The sequence below is a fragment of the Rhipicephalus microplus genome, chromosome 2 (assembly GCF_043290135.1).
Source record: "Rhipicephalus microplus isolate Deutch F79 chromosome 2, USDA_Rmic, whole genome shotgun sequence".
Classification (NCBI taxonomy): Eukaryota; Metazoa; Arthropoda; class Arachnida; order Ixodida; family Ixodidae; genus Rhipicephalus; species Rhipicephalus microplus.
The window spans coordinates 251,357,639-251,378,482 of NC_134701.1; the positions used below are offsets into that span (position 1 = coordinate 251,357,639).

Sequence of the window (20,844 nt, forward strand, 5' to 3'; positions counted from 1 at the left end):
ATTTTCTTGTGCTTTATTTTACATTCTGTATTGATGAAGTTTCTTTACAGATGACGCTTTTGTGATGAAGTGATTTTCTAATGTTTTCCCTGAAATTGTGTAACAAGACCATGCTAAATTTTGTTGTGTTATGGTTTATTTGTTGTGTTATTTATTTCTGTGTGGTGTTTGTTGTGCTCTTCACATATATTTATTTCTGAAAACATATGCCACAGATTGAGCGGCCTGCGTGCCAAACTGTATTTAGGAGCAGAGACCCCATGTCAGGCTATATAGCCTTTAGCCTCTGCTTGCGATCCTGCAAGAATTTCAGGACAAATAAACTTCAATTCAATTCAATTCAAACTGTGACCCGGAAACAGCTGGGTCAAATCCCGCGGCCTCAGTGGCTGCATAGGATGAGATTAAATGCAAGAGATCCGTAAACTTTGATTTAGATGTGCGTTAAAGAATCCCAGGTTGTCGAAATTACCGGAGCCCTCCACTACGTCGTCTCATGATCATATCGGGGTTTAGGGACGTTAAACCAGAAAAACAAATGTTACAGAGTATAGTATTAGAAGGGTTGCTTGTTGGGCAAGTTGGTACATACTTAGTGAATTACAAAAGCCACAAAACGTTGAAATGTTTGCACGCCCCTCTGCGATAAGGTTACAATTTTCGGTACGGCTAAGACGCAGCGTGAACGGGAGATTATTGAGGCATTTCATATCTGGAAACTGGGTCCTAACAAATGTGTTAGCGCAGCCTCAGTTTATGTCACCAAGAAAGTATGTTTGTTTTTAGCACAAAGGTGATTTACCAAGATTAGATTGCCGGGCGTTTTTTTTTTTTTGGTTCGTTATCTGCGCATGCGTTGTATGGACTTGGAAGAAAGGTTGTTCCGAAATAAACGTCAGTTGTTAGTGCCATGTCTCAGCTGTGTCTGTCTCTGGTTCTACTGCTCTGCTTTTTTCAATTTCGACGTTTTGTGGCTTTTGTATAGTTCACTAAGAGTGCAGTATACCCGGCATTCCAGTCTAGTGGCCTTGCACCGTGGTAGTGGGCCTGGCTTGCATTCTAGATGCCTCCCATGCGGGACCCTCGCCCCGCCGCGGTGGTCTAATGGCTAAGGTACTCAGCTGCTAACCCGCAGGTCGCGGGCTCGAATCCCGGTTGCGGCGGCTGCATTTCCGATGGAGGCGGAAATGTTGTAGGCCCGTGTACTCAGATTTGGGTGCACGTTAAAAGACCCCAGATGGTCGATATTTCCGGAGCCCTCCACTTCGGCGTCTCTCATAATCATATGGTGGTTTTGGGACGTTAAACCCCACATATCAATCAATCAATCAATCAATCAATCAATCAATCAATCAATCAATCAATCAATCAATTCATGCGTGACACGTACTCAAGGACGCCAGTCACCCGTAACGTACAATAGACTCTAGAGCGGCTCAGCTACACATGCGTGTAATGCTGGTCGATGAAAACTATAATCGGGATGCAGGTGGTGTTCACTTCTTGTCCCTCTCGTGAGCACTGGGAGATCAAATGTAGCCGCCGGTGAATAAATAACAGTTCTCGATTTTAATTATTTCAGTAACCGTGATGTCCGAGGAAGCACAAAAAGTGGTGGAATTCACGTGCACGCTTTCTCCGAATATCGCTTTTGGATTACCGGGCACTGCGCAGCGCTGTATATGCCTCCCTATTTTAGATAATTCACGAGGCAGAGCGAATTATCGAACAGCTTCGAGCGAGCCCCTGTGACAAATTTACAATAATAGGAGTTTTAGAAAATAGGGGCCCCAATCGTTTTGGAGCCCCGAAAAAATAGCGTCGGGGCCACTGCGCATGGGCGACACCCGAGAAGAGCTTGGGTTTTGCGTTGGGGACACTATTTCTCGAATTTAGCGGGAGTCCCAAAATCGGCCCCAAAAGATCAGCGTCAAAAAAAGAAAAAAAAAAGAAATGTGATGGCACCCAGTGAAAATACTGCCCTCGGCCAAGACCCTCGACCTAGATAAGAGGGAGTGTTCAAAACGCCGCAGATTCTATTCGAGAACTCTTTAGCTCGCTTAACCCAAAGCGGGCACAAGCAAATGGCTTTGGGGCCCCGAACTTATGGCCCCGATCTAAAAACTTTCTAATATATAATATCCGAAGTTATATGAGCCACGACCATGGTACGATATGCGAGGCACGGTGGAGGGCTCCGGTAATTTCGACCGTGCTGTTCGTTAACATGCACAGATATCGTAAAGTACTCGGGCCTCTGGCGTTTCGATGGAGTCGAAATGCGACCGCCGTGACCGGGACCCTTGACCTTCAGGCCAGGAACTGAGTCCCGTAACCGCTGCACAGCACCTAGGTGGACTTGCAGCAGATCTAAAGTGCTTGTCAAAGGGCAGCGCCCAACGTCTGTGCACCACACGTTGTGTCCACCTCCTTTGTTCTTGTCGTTTAGCAGTGCTTCTCATTCGTTACTATGCTATTTCATCAAGGTCGAGCGCCTATCCTGATGAAGTTATAGTTAATTTCTGGGTATTTACTTTCCAAAACAAGAAAACGTTCATGAGGCCCGCAGAACGGCGTAGCGGGGGACTCAGATGATTATCGTTGTATATACTTGAAATAATGGGCACGAATGAGCACGCTGAATGCGGACCCACTGGGCGCAGGTAAATGTCGTTGCGTTGGTGGCGTAGACGACCTTCTGAGATATAGGCTTTCATTTCTTTTTATTTGGCAAGTATACGTACGAGGGCGCGGTTTCAGCACGATTGCGTGGGCGGCCGACTGTGTCCGAGTGTGAGGTACTCGTCGAAGGTTTCGCGAATGGCGTGCACGCGATCGAAGCTTCTTGGAGCGCCGTTGCACGTGCCGTCGTAGTCTTCGAGGTCCACGTCGAAGACGGCCCAGCCGTGGTCGAAGTAGGGGAACGCTTGTCGCAGCGTGCACATCTGTGGCGAAGAGACGAAGTTTGCATGAAAAGAAACACATTTATCCGATTTAAAGTAAGCAGCCGCACCTAAAGCGTCTTATTTAGGAGAAAGCTTTCAATGTCTCATCAGACGCGGAAAGAGACTATCAGCGCCAGCATGACTGATGCAATGAAATTGATGACGTCATCAGAATGTCACGAATGAAAAAAAACGTCACATGACGCCATCACATGACATCGTTCCTTGGCTCAAGGTGGACCGAACTTGGAGGTACTGCAAAAATGACTCGACTCGCAGAAGGTTTCCAGTGCCTTCGATCTCAGAGGCAGAGCTGAGTGTGGAGAACCTTCAGGGCTGGGGAGGGGGAATCAATACAATCGACTGAGAAGAAAAGTAACGTTGCGGTCACCTTCCAGTCGACACAGGCAAATGAAAATGGGACCGTAGGATTCAGGCGTGACCATCGTCATCAGCCTGTCTGCGCCCATTGCAGGGCAAATACGTTTTGCATGTTTTTCTAATTAATTCGTTCCCGGGCTTGCAGTGCCCACGTTATACCTGCGAAATTCTTAATCTCATGAGCTCACCTGACTTTGTCTCCACCTACCATGCTTGGCTACTCCTAGAATTCAGTCAGTCCCTGTCAATGCGCAGTGGTCATCTCGGTATCTCGCTACATGCCCTGAGCCCTATCTATTCTCGGTTTCGACTAAGATGTCGTTAACACCCGTTTATTTTATCTGGCCCTCTCGGCTGTTTTCTTGCACTCCAAGGTTACACCTGCAACTTTACTCTCCAGGACTCGCTGCGTCGATCTTCAATTAAAGTTGAACCCTTTTGGTAAACGTGAGTCCAAGACATGACAATGTAGTATCCCGAAACGTCGAAACGAAGACGGCTGTTGTACAACATAGCGCCCATGACGTGCTTTGTTGTAATTAAGAGAAGCACTACAAAATACTATATGCACCACAAAAATATGAACCACCTAAACAAAACGCACAGGTTTCTCCGTAAAGAGAACCGTGAGTAGGATGCGAATCAGCCATGGGTCGGCTTAAAGTTCCGTAAACAGGTGCTTTTTATTCATCTTCGTATTGACGTTCATGGTTGCGCACACCATCGTTTTGCGAGCCCTCGCCTCCGTCGCACTAATGCTCATGTCGTCATTCATGCTACTACGCTGTGTGTGTGTGTGTGTGTGAGAGAGAGAGGAGTAAAAGCTTTTATTATGCAGAGCAGCGCAGTGCCACTAGCGGTCTCCACTCGTACCATAGGACGCACCGGAGTGGAGCGAGTGACCACAGAACCATCTAGTGGGTGCTTCGGGTACTAGCGTGGCTACGACGACGGACAAGGGACAAGTCCCGACCATAAGCTGCTTCGCATCTAAATCTTTCAAAGGAACCTTCTGTTGGTTCATGTGCAAAAAGAGCGAATGGTGTGGATTGCTGCAAAACTTGAAAACCACTGAACAAGACACAGATCAACATATTAGAACTAATTAGACAAACATGATGTATGTATGCGTTTCACTAGGATGAGCAACATCAATTAAATTGTATATTAGATGCGTGGTACTAATAAATAACAGCAATTTAAATGGCCGTGCGTGTGCGAAAAATTAAAAAACACAAGAAAAATGATGTGGAGATCGTAGATTTGCGTCAAACTACATATAAAGCGTTTCATACCTTATATCGGAAGCTTTCCTTCGTGTCAAACAGGTAAAGACGGCTCTTCGGCGTAGAGTAAAACCGACTAATCACTGTGCCGTTTCCGTACTTGATATCTTGCGGGTAGTTCGAATACCTGCACATCTTTCAAGAGAGAGAGAGAAAAAAAAAACTTTGACTCGAAGTTCCTTGTGGCCTCGTGTGACAAACTAGCACATGATAATGTTTCCAGTTTTTTCAAAGTGTAATAGTAAAGTAATGGAACGAGATAACCTCAATGATTGATGCTTTGGACTTCATGGCTCTTTTATGGTGCTTAGCAACTACCACCTCTTACCCAATTTTCCACTTCGGTGGTTATAGTTGGCCGCATGGCCGTAGTAACCAATGGCATGTAAGTCTCGAAACGCGAACCACCGTTGAAAGCGAGTGCGTACACAAACCTCTTTTATGGGCAACCGCGCAGGTGGCTTGTCGTAGGCAGCTCCAACGCGGGTTTTCGCGGGTACATCGTAGGCCAACACTGCCATAGTGAGCGTGAAGCAGATGGCGGTGGGATGGCTCAGGTAGTCGGAATCCCACACGTAGTGTGCCACGTCCAGCTGTTCATAAAGAGAAATGGTTTACGACTGTGGGGAAACAGCTGGCTGGTATAAGTTTAAAATGAATGGAAAAGACGCATGGTACGACGTTGCTCCAGATGCGGCGTGTGTCGAGCCAGAACCACATTAATTGTACGTGAATGCGATGCTTATGTTCTGCACTTCCTTTCGCATCATCATATAATGAGCTGCACGAGTGTTTGCACGTAGTGCCACAAAAAAAAAAAAAATTGATGCGACGGCATCCGAAACCATCTCGAATGTAAACTAGCCATCGGAGTGGAGGAAACGACATGACGTCATTCTTTCAGTGTCTGCGTATTTTTGTGACATGTACGTTTACAGTTTATCACGTTAACGCTGTAGATGACTTCATCCACTAAGGGTGTCTTAAAAGGCGAATCAGGCATCTGTACGGGTACGCGACGCACTTTGGATGACACGATGTCGCTTCTTGTAAATACGATCATGCGGTTGGAAAGCTTACTGAATATTGCTGGTATAACTAAGTGGACCCGCACTCAAAAGGCACTTGCATCAAAGCCGTTCGACCTGTGCGATGAGTCGACTCGTGATGACGGAGCGTACGTTTCACGTAACGCGGCACGGCTTGGCGAATCCCATGATGCGCGTTGGAAGGGTCACCGCGTAGACTAGTTACGATATTGGTGAACGTACGTCGCATAACACACACACTGGCACCAGTCGTTTTCTGCTTGATAAAACACGTTCGTGGCACAGCATGTGGGGAACGTTCTGCTAGATGACTTAGACCCCCCCTCCCCCCCTCCCAATAAAGGAAATGCGTTCCACGTGGTCAGTTGGTTCGCATGTCCGAACTGAACACTTACGATGGCCGGCGGGAGGCCTCCATGCGAAGACGTCAGGGCAGTGGGGGGAACGACCGTCCTGTCCATCGCCTCGGACGTCATCAAGTGAGTGGTGATGATTAAGACGTCCACGTGGAGGACACTGCGCGACCGGGTTAACGAGTCTATCACGAACAACGAAAGTCTGCAAGTTTAGGTTCTAAGAATACGCACATCAACGGTGAATTTCGGTGCCATTCACAACCCACAACAGCACGTGGAAGTTGCAGGATTGTCGTATGGAGAATTGATAATCATCAGACAACTAATTTTTTAACAAGTTCCTACTTTAAACAGTACTGACACAAAAATTTCAAGGTGGTCGTGTGCACGCCTGTGGTTGTCCTTACTGCGGCAACAGAGAAATGACTCGTTATGTGATGTTTGAATGCGTGGTGGCTACAACGTTCGCATCGTAGTATTTACTGCTACGATATTGTGGCTTCGGCGCTGTTTGGGCGAAGAACGCCTACAACGAGCTGCATACACAGCGTTGGAGATCACATTAATCATGGTGCGATACTTGCAGGAATCAAAAGAAGGCTTTGCCTGAAGAGATCTTAAGAACAGCATAGTGAAAGGTTCTTCCACAGAAAGTGACAAACGTGACTTTTTTGTGGTACGGAAAAAAAAATATTGAATTTCATATGCCCCCATTAAAAAGTAAACGTCTGGCACGTGAAAAAAAAACATAATATGACAGCCTGAGGCAGAGGCACGTGTGATCACCGCATGTTCGAGTGTATACAGTGCAGCAATTTATTTAGCAATTGATGTGGGTACCTGTGCCAATATAGGTTGGTTTCTTTATCAATGATACGTCACCTGGAATAGGGCGCGAGAGTCATAAGTTTGGTAAAACTGCACCTTCCTGTTCGTACGCGTCGTTAAAGCGATTCCGTTTTGCCCGATGCCGTTGTGCTAATCTGCCAGTATTCGACAAACATATCTGTGTGAGAGCGATCTCTTTTTAAAGTTGAGGCACGGCCACCAAATCTTTTTTTATTTAGTGGCCACGGTTGAGTGTGACAAGGAAGCCCTTGTTTTCTCACCGTAATTCATCGATCAGGATATGATGCAGTGAACTGTCCTCATGCAGCATGATTGAGCATCCGAGAAGAAGTGTGGCTGTGTCAATAGCATCGTTTTTCTCTTGCGCGTGCTGTAGGTACTTGAAGGCCTGTGGAGATAACGAGAAAGATGTAAACGCTACACCTAAACAACCGGAGTTGATTATTAGACTAAGCGCTTACAGTGAGGTCATGAATAAAATGAACACACTGACAGCGAAACTTCCGAAATATGCTCTGGTTAGTGAGCGACACGAAGTGCCACGCCCGCTGCGGTGTTCTAGTTGCAATGGTACTTGACTGCTCACCCGAAGGTCGCCGGATCGAATTTTGGCTGTGGAGGCCGCACATATATGGAGGAAAAATGGTACAAGGTCGCGTGGTTTGGTTTAGGTGCATGTTAAATAATCCCAGATAGTTAAAACCTCCGCCGTTCTCCGTTACGACATTCCCCATAATCATATCGGGGCGACAGAAAATAGCGCAAAGAAACGGGGACACAAGACGAGGACACACGGCACAGGCGCTAACTTCCAACATAATGTTTATTGCCACCGCACACTCGCCTATATCACCAAGAAAAATAACATCACATGACATGAATGATGCGCACAAAAAAAAAATCGGGGGTTACGAACGGTAAGGCCCAACAATTATTATTGCGCGAAATGCCACCTAAGATTACATCCTGAAAGGCTACTTTCAAATCACACGCAAACATCAATTGTACGTGACAAATAAATCAAATGTTTAGTTCACACACACATAGGATACCTACTATTTTAAACAACAAAGACGCTTCCCATGGCATGCATGCATGCATGCATGCATGCATGCATACATACATGCATACCTACATACATACATACATACATACATACATACATACATACATACATACATACATACATACATACATACATACATACATACATACATACATACATACATACATACATACATACATACATACATACATACATACAAACATACATACATACATACATACATACATGCGTGACGCATTGTTGATGTATACGTTTTCTCTGTATGATAATAATGATCCCTTGTTCTCATGAATGTTGGAAATTTCTTATTTCATCTGGCATTCTTCAAGGCTCCAATCTTAATTTCCTCGTGCATATTAAACGTCGTTTGGGTGCCGGTTCCATGCAATATGTTTTTTGTATCTACACGCTAGGGCTCTTCATGCTTAAAGCAATGTATTCTTTCGCAGCTTCTTGAATCCTCTCCTCACCGCATTCTGCTGTAGGATGGGAGATTAATGACTGAAGATGCGGGCCGATATTGAAGGCAGTACTGTCCAGGTTAGGGTGAGGCTATGTCACATGACTTCAACTACACCCTATTTACTTGCACGCTGTCAAAACTTGCCAGCACCGGCTATCTTGGCTAGTGACGTGTGATTAGTAATTTTTTTTACTAACTAAACTTGGTTATCAGCTGTTATATATAATAACAAAACTTAACTGTCTTAATTAAATTTACGCCAAGTAGTAGAGTCGCTCACCATTTTTTTCCCAATTTAAGAGCGTATTAAATGGGACAATTGAAAAAAAATAATTGGAGGCGACCCGAACCCTTTATTCAGGTATAGCGGCGCTCACCCGTCGGCGTTCGTCTACCGTCGTGTAGCCTTCGGTTTCAGCAGGCCACTTAGGAAGGAGCGTGTGATGCCGCGATGATCGGGGCTACTCTTGGTCTCTCAAGTGACTCCATAAAATTTAATTAACAATTTAGAAAGTTAATTAGCCTTGAATGAAGTGAATTTACGCCCCGACATCGTATGCATCAATCTCAACCAGAACGATTCATTTATATTTTTGAGATGATTGTTTTCTGAATGTTTTTCGAAAATCTGGAAGTGCCAAGTCTAGTGCGTGGAAGACAAACAGGTGTTTCGCGTGGCGCTCGTGCCACTAGTAAAATAGTTATTAATGCGGAACCCCTAGGTGCCTCATGAAATGCATTAATTGACCGTCTGCTGCGTCGGCGTCGACACGAATAATGCGGAAACAATCATGACGCGATGACGTCATTATGATGTCTGCATGACGTCTCTTTGACGTCACATAATATGACATGATCACGTGGCATCGTTTCGTTATTGAAAGCAAATGGGGAAGGTGGGTGAGCACGGAGGCAAAGCGAAACCAGGTGAGGAGCAGAAGGCCTGGAACGCCTGCGATCCCGGAGGCAGAGCAAATCCACGTTTAGTGTAGAAAGCTTGCGGAGGGAGACTTAACGCCGTTTCACTTGACACAAAAAGTAGCAATTTTCAGTCCGCGAATTCGCTCGCAGCGAAAAAAAAAAGGCCAGTTCGCTCCCGCCGCAGCGGTCCGCGGCGAGCGTCAAACATGTTGGAAATTTTCGCTTTGATCGCAGCGGCGGGAGTGATTTCTGGTCGGGACCCGTCGAAATAGGATCGGGCCGGCCAAGCCATCGAAATAGCGTCGACGTGTTTGTTTTAATGATGGCCGATGCTGTGAATTTTAAGGTAACTTAGACTGGAAAGTGTTCTTAAATGACGAAACACAAGTGCTCTTCGTTACCGTTCATGGAACTTTAATATCACAACACACAGATCGTTACATAGTATTTGAAAAATTCTACAGTATCTGCCACAAAGAACGGTGGCAAGAAACGCTTCTCGCCGCTCCAGTCGCAGAGCGAAAATCGCGGACCGTTCGCGGTCCACGTGAAACGAAACCGCCATTAGCGGCGGTTGCGAACAGAGTGATTGGAGCGAACGCAACGATTTTTTTTTCACTGAAATCGTGGCATGTGAAACAGCCCTTAAGGAGGATCAGCGCGCCGACTGAGAAAGAGGCTTTCGCCTTCGATCTAGTCAGGCGAATTGGTGAGGGACCCCGTGAGCTTTTCTCAATTATCAACGCTGTTTCTTATCGCAGATGGGCGGAACTCACCTTGAGCAAGGCAAACGATGGACGCACGTTCCCGAGGCCGCTGGAACGATTCTCGTCCAGGTCCAGAATCCCGTGATGGTGGACGCCGTAGCTCCAGTAGGCGGCGAACTCTTGAACACCCGACTCGGTGCCCAGCTGCCGCAGCGCGTCACGCGATTTTCTGCGCAGGTAAGGGCGACTAAAAAATCTCGCAAAGAGGACACTCGACACGAATAAACCGAATGTAGCGCAAACGAGAGAGCTAACAAAGGGTGAAACCAGCATTCTATTGAATCGCTCGCTTTCAGATTTTGCACAGCGTATAATGTCGCGACACGTCCTTCGGCGGCCACGTTTGGACGCGCTTACTATACTGGCACCGAAGGAAAGTAAAAAAGTCGAGCACGCTGTACATTTCGAGTGAAACCGTTGTCTGTCCATGTCCTGTAGAAAACATGAATTTGCGCCTGGCGTCCTGAACATTGTGGAGTTCTACGCAGCGGTAGGAAGCACCCATGAAAAGGGCGTATTCCTACGCTGGAATATTAAACTTCCTTGCCATAAAGTACACACGTTGAATGTGATAGCTGGTGTGCAGTTACAATGTATTGCGTACGTGCAAAACAAAGATGTGTTTCTTAAAAACAACAAGATATAAGGTAATACGTAGTGCCATTTTTTCCGGAAAAGTATTACCGCCATATTCTAAGCGCCTTTACCATTTTTAGGTACTCTGATTTTTAGCCCCGCTTTCCGCCGGTGCACACTATGCATCATGCGTTGAGCAGCGTCCTGACCTGTGAGTGACAGCCACGCCGTAGGACGTCTTTCGGGCCACCTTGGCGAATGCCAAGAAGGTGCGGAAGGCGCGCGTGTAGTTGCGGCCGTTCCACAGGTCGACGTGGCCCTGTGCGTCGCGAACGAAGGTCGAGTGGAAGATGAAGTAGTCGCAGAGACCGTCTTCGCGCAACAGGCCCGCGTGGTTGAAGAAGTCCAGGGAGAGGCCGACGGTGCACACGAATGGCGTGTACAACACTTCCGAGCCGTCTGCGTGTAAATTAGTCCATATCATTTATGATTGAAATAGCTCACACGGTTGGCAACGCCTCTAGGTATGCAGCGGTGAAAGCAGTGTTGTTAGAGGGCGATATAATTTCCAATATGACGGACAGGTTAAATTACGTGGATCGGGCCGTGTACTTTCTAATTAAAAACAATTACAGTAAAAACAACGAAAGAAAAATCTCGTGTATATTTGTGACAACATTGTGTTACCGCTAAATATTGCGCACGTGCGCTACACATTCTTATATGGCTATTAAAGGGAAAAGAAGAGAAGAGTGAGCCCCGTAACTGTCAGCATCAGGTGCGACACCTCAACAGTAGCTTACAAGGGATGGGGGTAAGGAGGGATCAAAAGGATAGGATTAAAAATGTATATATAAAGCGAGGAAGGGGGTGGGAGTGATTTTAAATGAAAAGAGAAAAGTCAGGCCCGTAACTGTCACTCAGCGGGAGAACACCTCAACAGTAGCTCACGGGGGGGGGGGGTAAAGGAGAGATTAAAAGAATAAGAATAAAAAGTAAAAATATATAGAGAGAGGAAGGAGAGAGCGAGGCGCAGGGACAGCGAACGACGGAAGTAAGGAGAAGATAGGAAAGATGGAGACGGTCGCAGGAGTCTGAGGACGGGGCACCACTGGCGAGAGCTCTTGTCGGCGTCAGGAGATGGCGTAGGCTGAAGTCGGCTGAAGCTGCGCCGGTCGGCACGAAATCCAGCGAGCATACGTAGAAGCTCTACGTATAGGCGACCGTGTTCCAAGAGCTACGTGTAAGCAGTGCGCTTTGTGCTATAGCAGTGCGATCTGACAGTTTGGGGCTTTGGTGGTTACGACTACAATTTGCAAACGCCTAAATATCACGTGTTCTTCATCAATGCAGCTCCATATTTTCGTCAGTATTTATAAAGCTTGCATCATCGCCGAGTTCGAGTAATTGTAGCGAACGTAACTGTCGTACACTTTTTGCACATATCTCATCTTCGCACAAAGCGTGCAAGAGTTACTTTGGCTACAATTCTTCTAAATCGCAGAGGATGCAAGCTTTTAAAATACTGACACAATCAGTCAGCTGTTCTGCTGAAGTGCGAAACATTTAGGCGTTCGCAAATTGTAGTCATAACCACCAATATAAGCACCACAACCCTATAAATATATCTAGACTGTTACTTTTGCGTTTGTTGCACTGATGTCAGTGTCCGTATTTAGGAGGACTTTCGAAGCTGGCATCGAGAGATTCTCTTTATTAACACTGCATTTTGATGAAAGCTGAACATATCGACAACTTGTTACATCTTTTCCTTAAACTTTATCTTCAGTGCGTGCTCTCGACTTTCAAGAAAAATTGCCGTAGTAGAAGAGCTTGCAAGCAAAACAAAGACAATTTAATTGTTGGAAAGCTTCTATGTCGACTTCGCTAACACCACTGGTGCCACTCTTGCATCTTACCGAAAGTTTCGTTTGTGGGGGTGCTGTCGGAGTGCGACTCGAGATGCACGGCTGAAGCTGTGGGAAGCTCACCCTCACCCTCCGCATCCGTCTTCATGGCCGTATCTGCCAAAGAAATCGACTCAAGAGAATGGAGAATGTTTCAAGGATGCGTTATTGCACTGCGGTTGCTGCATCGCGGAAGCATTGTAATTGTCGACCGTGACGATGTAGCTGTTTTGTCATATACTTCTGAATTGATAAAATTATTTTGTTATAATCATGAGATGCGGACACAAACGCTGCAGTTTCTGGACACGACTTCTGCTATTCTAGTATACATGCGATAGCTTATTTGCAAGAATAACTGATTGTCTCGAATTATGCCACTTACATTCTGTCGAGGTGGCGTACTTTTCGAACAACAACTAGTGGGAAACGAAAGGGAAACGGGTGTGCGGATGTGTAGCAAAAATAAAACACAATGCTTTTAGTGCTCGCGCGAGCAGCATTGTACCTTTAAAATTGGGCCTCTGAAGGCCGCGTGGATTTCAGCGGAACGCCGGTAGAAAGGATGATCAATGTGCGGTACCGAACAAGAGAGTTGATTAAGCTGGACCTAAGTAATATCCTTTTTACTGTAAACATGTCATGTCATTCTTCTCTATAGACACGCAAGGGTTGTGTAATCGGCACTGGTTACCGTAACTTTGCCGCATGGTCGTCAATATGCCACCGATGATCAGGATGACGGCGAGGGCGAACGCAACCCCGCACACGATGAACCAACTCCAGACGAGTTTCACACTCGAAAGAAAACTGAAAAAGAGAGATATGAATGGCAAACTTAGAATAACCGAGAGCTGACCTAATTGGTATACGTATTTATGGCAAATACACAGGGATGCGAACACAGACTCAAGGGAGGTAAGTGAAAACACCCCGAACGCCAGCGTTTGCGGCGTCCTGACTTTTCTCTTCTGTCCCTGTTTCAGTGCAATATAGCACGCTGTTTAAAACGTGTCTCAACCAATTAACACTGCGGCTAATGCGGTATCTATAGCACTTCGTTGTGCGCTCACACACCCCTTCCTACTGTTCTATTTTTGTTGATCATGGTTTTCATTTTTGTGTTGTTGAATCTGTTGCTGTTCATGTTAGGCTCATTCACACCGAAGGCAGTGTGGCAAAGCTGGCTTTTAGAAGCGGCAAGGCGGCGAGTGCACGCGCCGGTTCAGACAGCACACCACCTTTGGCTCGCTGTGCGGCCCAGGCGGTGGGGCCACAGAGTTTCCTAAATTTAGCTAGAGGGGACTCTGGTGCTGCGATCGTTCAGCGACCATGGGGATGATGGGTAGTGAGCACATTTGCATAGTCTTCGTACTTGCGGGCGGCGAATCGTACTTGCGGCTTCGTTTAGTGTTGGTTACGGTTTCTTTTTAAAGAAAAGAACGAACCCTTTTGAACTTCGTGACCTGATTTGAAAAGTTATGCTTTAAAAAAAGTAAGGTGGTGAAGCACAACCGCTGAACATTACCTGATTTTTTGTTTCGTGAGAAAACAGCTCCAAGCCACACGAACACACACGAAGCCAAAAGCAGGCCATAAGTACGAAGACTAGACAAATCCGTGTACTACCCATCATTCCCATGCTCGCTGAAGCGCAGTGCGTTGCAGCTCCCGTAGACACTAGTGCCACAGTTCCCTCTAGTGTATATAAGGAAACTCTATGGGTAGGGCAACTCGTGTTTATTAGCCCAGAGAAGTTGTAGTGGCGCCGCCTGGTGGGAGGCTTGCATGACGTCACGGCCCGGACCCTTCAACTCTCGCTGTGACGCACGTACACCATTACACGCGCTCGGTTCGTACGCCGTTGCGCTGCCAGCGTTCACCTCTTTGTCTCACACTTGAAATGAATGATGAAAGCAGCATCGATAATGTTTCTGGTGAAACTACGAAAAACTAAACTGTATTGTTTTTCAGTAGAACCGCCAACAGTCTCTGCGCTGCTTACCTCGAAGATGGGTTAGATTGTCTGCCACGGCAGCCGCCGGCCTCCGACGGGGGTGAACAGCAAGACAATGCATGTGCAGCAGGTTAAAAAATGCAAGGTGGCCCCAATCACTCTGCAGCGTGCCTCGCAATAATACTGCCCTTTTTTATTTAAATAGAAAATAAACGAAGGAGTTTTTGTCGCCGTTACTAGGCGACGGCTACCCCATTACACTTGATTTTTTGCAAATAAAGAAAAAACAAAAACAAAATGGCATATGTACATTATACAGTCCTACATAGGTGAGAGCAAAAATTCTCCTATGGGCAAAACAAACATGTAGTCGCCACGCTCACTTTTTTTAAACTATAGTCCACTCAGTAGTGGTCACAAATCTTCGTTTCTTCGAAGAAGTGTTGCAGCACCTTCATTGCTTTGCCATTTGTTTTGAATGGCCATAGGCCTAGTATTTTATGCAACGCAAATGACCACTCGGGGTCTAACGTATGGAGTTCCTGTTCGAGTCGCCTTCGGTGTGTGTCGTGTGTCACAAAACGAGTGCTCAAAAAGGGCGCGCCGCCAAATTCTCGCGATAAAGCGCGGGAGAGACGCCGCGAGGTCAGCGATAAAAAAAGAAAAGAAGCATCCAAAGACTCCCCGGGCGCGCGCCCCTCTCCCCTCGGAAGCGTGGGTTCGCCGACGAAACCTCCTCGCACCGGCGGCCGAGCAAGCTCAGGAATTTTCTAGATGGAAAGGGGCGTGGGGTGCCGGGTTGCGTCATCCGTCGGGGACGGACTTTGAACCGTCTCGCCCTCTCCCCAGCCTTCGCACTGCATCACGCCGACGAAATGATGAGAACTTTCTGGAATATCACGCGGAAGGTATTTAATAGATCAGCCGAAATGAGAGAGGGGGAGAAGACGGAAGTTAGCGCCAGAGCGCGTAGGGTATCCCGCCGTGTAGTCGGCGAAGGTTTTGTCCGTATTGACAAAGCAGGAGAAGAAGAGGATTTTCACCTGAGGGGTGAAGGCTCGAGCTACAGACAAGAGCGTGTGTCTACCACTATCGAGCGAAGACGCGTGGCAACAGCTGCTTGTGTGAAGCTGACGTGTTTCCGGCGAAGTAGGTTGAAGCTTGGAGAGTAGCCAAGTGAAGACGCGAGGTTTTCTAAAGGAGAAACTTCGGGGGCAGTCGAGGTTTCCTGGAAGAGAAACTTCGGGGGCAGCGGAACGACAACAACGCTGGACTTTGAGTGAGTGATTCTCGGAAGAGTATCATCCAGACTTTTGTTCCAAGAACTTTGGACTGAATAGGTTTTCTATCTCTTTAGTCTTTAAGTATCTCGGTTGTTCAATGCATGCGACTGCATTGTAGCGCGTATTGTTGTCTGTGTCCATTGTTTCGAGTGTGGCTGATTGGACTGTGTAGTACGTTGTTTGATTGGTGACATATTGTTCTCAACTATTGTGGAGTGTGCATACTTGTGTATTGTTTTTGATCTGCCATTATTGAGAATATAATTTTGTTTTGGTTATCAAATCTCGGCTCTTACTTGTTATTTGGGCCACAGCCGGCGTCCGCTGGCGCGCCAAAAAGGACCACTTCTAAATTGTTCACGCTTTCGTGGTGCGGTTCGGGGGGCCGATACTTCGGCCCTTGGAATTAGCCCAGCGATCGCCTCCCGAATGTTAGGGACCTGTGACAATTATTCTGGCGTCCGCGACGAGGACCTTTTGGTGCACAGTGTGTCCAAAGTAGTGAGAAAGAGCCTCGAGTTGTTGATAAGGCTATCGGAACGATTTTGTGTGTTGTTCAGTGTTCTCGTTAACGAGTGCAGGGGAGTGTTCCAAGAGACTGATTTAGGCAGATACTTTTTGCACGCGGCAAGACTTTATTTGCGAGACACAATGGATCTCGAAAAGTTAGTCGCTCTTCGTGAAAAGATGGGTCTTTCTGGCGCCGAGCTACGAAAGTGGGTCACCTAGAAGGAAAAAGAAAAAAAAGAGAGAACCAAAGAAGAAAAGGCAGCTGAGCTGGAAAAAGAAAGGTTGGCGGTCGAAAGAGCCAAAGCGAAAAAAGAAGCTGAGTTGGAGAGAGAGAGGTTGGCAGCTGAGAGGGCCAAGAAAGTAAAAGCAGCTGAGTTGGAGAGAGAAGGGCTGGCCGCTGAAAGGGCGAAGGAAGAAAGAGAGCAGCAATTGAAGTTGGAGCTGGAGAGAGAAAAGTTGGCAGCTGAAAGGGCGAGAGAAGAAAGAAAAGCAAAGGAGCGACAGCTGAAAGAAGAAAGAGAAGCAAAGGAGCGACAGCTGAAAGAAGAAAGAGAAGCGGAGATGGCTGAAAGGGAACGGCAGCGGCAGCACGAGATGGAACTCGAGCGGCTCCGTTTGCAGCAGCGAAGTGAAACTCTGGTCCAAGCTAGAGTTGAAAGCAGCGAACGGGAAGATCATGGCTTCCGCTTGAACCCAAGCAAGCTGCTCGTAGCGTTTGATGAAAAGAAGGACGACCTTGACGCGTACCTTCACAGATTTGAGACGATTGCAAGGAGCCAGAATTGGCGGGAACATCAATGGGCAACTGCTTTGAGTACTTGCTTGAGTGGTGAAGCGCTCAGTGTGTACGGTAGGCTGACGCCGACCGATGCAGCCAACTATGCAAAGGTGAAAGCTGCTTTGCTGAAGCGATTTAGATTTTACTGTGGAAGGATTCCGGGACAGATTTCGGACAGGAAAGCCAGCTGATGGTGAGACGGCTACGCAGTATGCTGCCCGACTTTGCCATTATTTCGACAGATGGATTGAACTTTCAGGGACAGCGCAGGAGTACAATGAGCTTGGAGAGCTCCTAATTAAAGAACAATTTCTTACTAGCTGCCACCCAAGCCTGTCGCTGTACTTGAAAGAGAGAAGAGCTAAGTCACTTGAAGACATGCTTGAATTAGCGGATCAATTCTTGGAAGCGCAAGGTGGCACTAATTTGGCCAAGGTCAAGAAGGAGTGTTCTGAAGATTCGAAGAAATCGGTTCCCGAAGAAAAGAAGCGTGCACCGGAGAGCATTCCGCGATGTTTTCTGTGAAACCGAGTGGGCCACCGCGCTAACAACTGTCGAACTAACTTCACGAGCCCTACGGTTGTAAGATGTTTCAAATGTGGTCAGACTGGGCACAAGGCAGACGAATGTCGTAACGGAGCGAGTCGAACTCACCAGGTATCCTGTGCGCAAGTGGCACCAAAAACCGTTGATGACGTCACCGATGGATTCGTAGAGTTGAAAAATGGGGAGAAACTTCCTATTGTGGGTGCTGTAATGTCAAAACAGCCAACCGGTGTTACGAAGGGAATGCCAACGCTGCCTGGAAAAGTTGCGGGTAAAAAGGTTATGGTGTTAAGAGATACCGGTAGCTCCACTGTTATTGTGCGAAGAATTAGATACGGGAAAGTGAGTTAACAGGCAAAACGAAACCAGTTTGCCTAATTGACCGTACGGTTCGGATGCTTTCCGAAGCAGAGATTGAGGTTGAAAGCCCCTACTTCAGCGGGAAGGTTACCGCTCTATGTATGACGGCCCCCCTGTACGACCTTGTCATCGGAAACATTGACGGGGCGCGAGGACCGAATGATTTAGAATGTTTGGGGGAACACCCGAAGATGGAGCCCCCGCCGACACAGGGACCGCGAAATACAGCAGAGAACAATCGCGTGAAGGATTTCACTCGAGCCCAAAGTGAAGCATGGGCACAAGAGACAGCGAAAGAGAACATCATCGTATTGAATGAGTTTACGTGCTGGGCAGCTGGACTTACGTCGGCATGACCTCAACCGACTGACAATGTAAAGATGACGGAGTCGGCCAGCCAGGCCAAATGTCGTGACATGAACAAGCGGGTGAATAACCGGGCAGGAACGGTTGAGCGTCACGACCCGTTAACAATGTCGAAAGTGACAACGATGGCTGAGACGCGGCCTCAGATACCATCGTTGGAAAGGGCTCGCCGAAAAAGAACGAGGAAAAACAAGAAGAGATCGAGCGAGCACCGCAAGAAAGGGCGCAAGCGCCTTTCGAAATGCACAGGATAAGTGTTGAGGACGAATCGAAATGTGTTTGACAGTGCTATATGTTAAGCTAATGTGGATGTTGTCCTGTGTCACAACTGTATGTCGAGTGAATCAAAATTTCTGTTACGGTGATGTGATGTATAGTATGGTACAATTGTTGTAAAGACAGACCTTTGTACATTTGTATTGCTAGAAGTATGTGATGGAGTATTGTACTCAAGTACCTGTGGTTATATTTCATATGTTGTGAGATTGAATTACAATGTACAATTGTATTGAGTGACCTATTGTGAATGTGACGTGCCATGAGCAACGGACTATGTTATAGTCTTTAAGTGTGCGGGGACTGTTCGCGCTCGTTTGTGTGGTTTTGAATATTATGAGATAATATTCTTAAAGGGGGGGGGCAGTGTCACAAAACGAGCGCTCAAAAAGGGCGCGCCGCCGAATTCTCGCGATAAAGCGCGGGAGAGACGCCGCGAGGTCAGCGATAAAAAAAGAAAACAAGCATCCAAAGACTCCCCGGGCGCGCGCCCCTCTCCTCTCGGAAGCGTGGGTTCACCGACGAAACCTCCTCGCACCGGCGGCCGAGCAAGGTCAGGAATTTTCTAGATGGAAAGGGGCATGGGGTGCCAGGTTGCGTCATCCGTCGGGGACCGACTTTGAACCGTCTCGCCCTCTCCCCAGCCTTCGCCCTGCATCACGCCGACGAAATGATGAGAACTTTCTGGAATATCACGCGGAAGGTATTTAATAGATCAGCCGAAATGAGAGAGGGGGAGAAGACGGAAGTTAGCGCCAGAGCGCGTAGGGTATCCCGCCGTGTAGTCGGCGAAGGTTTTGTCCGTATTGACAAAGCAGGAGAAGAAGAGGATTTTCACCTGAGGGGTGAAGGCTCGAGCTACAGACAAGAGCGTGTGTCTACCACTATCGAGCGAAGACGCGTGGCAACAGCTGCTTGTGTGAAGCTGACGTGTTTCCGGCGAAGTAGGTTGAAGCTTGGAGAGTAGCCAAGTGAAGACGCGAGGTTTTCTAAAGGAGAAACTTCGGGGGCAGTCGAGGTTTCCTGGAAGAGAAACTTCGGGGGCAGCGGAACGACAACAACGCTGGACTTTGAGTGAGTGATTCTCGGAAGAGTATCATCCAGACTTTTGTTCCAAGAACTTTGGACTGAATAGGTTTTCTATCTCTTTAGTCTTTAAGTATCTCGGTTGTTCAATGCATGCGACTGCATTGTAGCGCGTATTGTTGTCTGTGTCCATTGTTTCGAGTGTGGCTGATTGGACTGTGTAGTACGTTGTTTGATTGGTGACATATTGTTCTCAACTATTGTGGAGTGTGCATACTTGTGTATTGTTTTTGATCTGCCATTATTGAGAATATAATTTTGTTTTGGTTATCAACTCTCGGCTCTTACTTGTTCTTTGGGCCACAGCCGGTGTCCGCTGGCGCGCCAAAAAGGACCACTTCTAAATTGTCCACGCTTTCGTGGTGCGGTTCGGGGGACCGATACTTCGGCCATTGGAATTAGCCCGGCGATCGCCTCCCGAATCAACGGGACCTGTGACATCGTGTCATGCCGCGCTTTTGATACGTATACGCCAGCGTACTTGCATTCAAGGATGCGTTGTTCATGGGTGATTCGTTCAAAAAGATGTGATTGCTCCGCTTCCACAATCGGTGTCTGTATGATATGCATCGGAGTAACTGCTGGTAGCGTTTTTTTACCCCTGTGGTCGTGTGCTTAGTTTAATATCGAGTGTCGCAAAACATCTTCAATGCGCTCACCCGAGAATACCGCCGAAACAGTTGCGTTAGATTTTATTGTGTGTATTTGCTCATATTTCGTCACGTTATTTAGCTTCATGTTTTTGGCAATAATTTCGGTGCTATGTTTTACTAGAAGCACAAGATGAGGTTGCAGAAACTACCACTGATTTCAGATAGTGTCTATACGTGCAACATCATAGCAACTGTGCTGTCACACTTGTAATATCATTAATATGTGGGGGTTAACGTCCCGAAAACCACCATATGATTGAGAGACGCTCACGCTTTCAAGTACCGGTTTAGAGCGTCACCTAATGAATACGTTTTCCTATGATTGATCACCACAGAATAACATCAATCTGTATATGAACACGACGTCCGAGATAAATCATTTCTCCATTGAGGCAAATGGCGTTTCATTATCACGTGTGATACGAAGTGGAGTGCGCCGTCGAAACAGTTCATTTCGACTTTC

The 20,844-nt window shown here is 47.0% G+C and overlaps 1 protein-coding gene across 1 annotated transcript; it reads right to left on the reverse strand.

Moving 5' to 3' along the window:
• Positions 1-2,706: 2,706 nt before the first annotated feature.
• Positions 2,707-10,249, reverse strand: LOC142776243 (uncharacterized). The gene is made up of 6 exons (XM_075879570.1): positions 10,093-10,249; positions 7,127-7,254; positions 6,057-6,177; positions 5,047-5,205; positions 4,622-4,747; positions 2,707-2,945 (listed from the first exon to the last, which is right to left on the reverse strand). Exons 2-6 carry the CDS (start codon positions 7,174-7,176, stop codon positions 2,757-2,759), a joined length of 645 nt encoding a protein of 214 aa, XP_075735685.1. The 5' UTR covers positions 7,177-7,254; positions 10,093-10,249; the 3' UTR covers positions 2,707-2,756.
• Between the last annotated feature and the right edge of the window lie 10,595 nt (positions 10,250-20,844).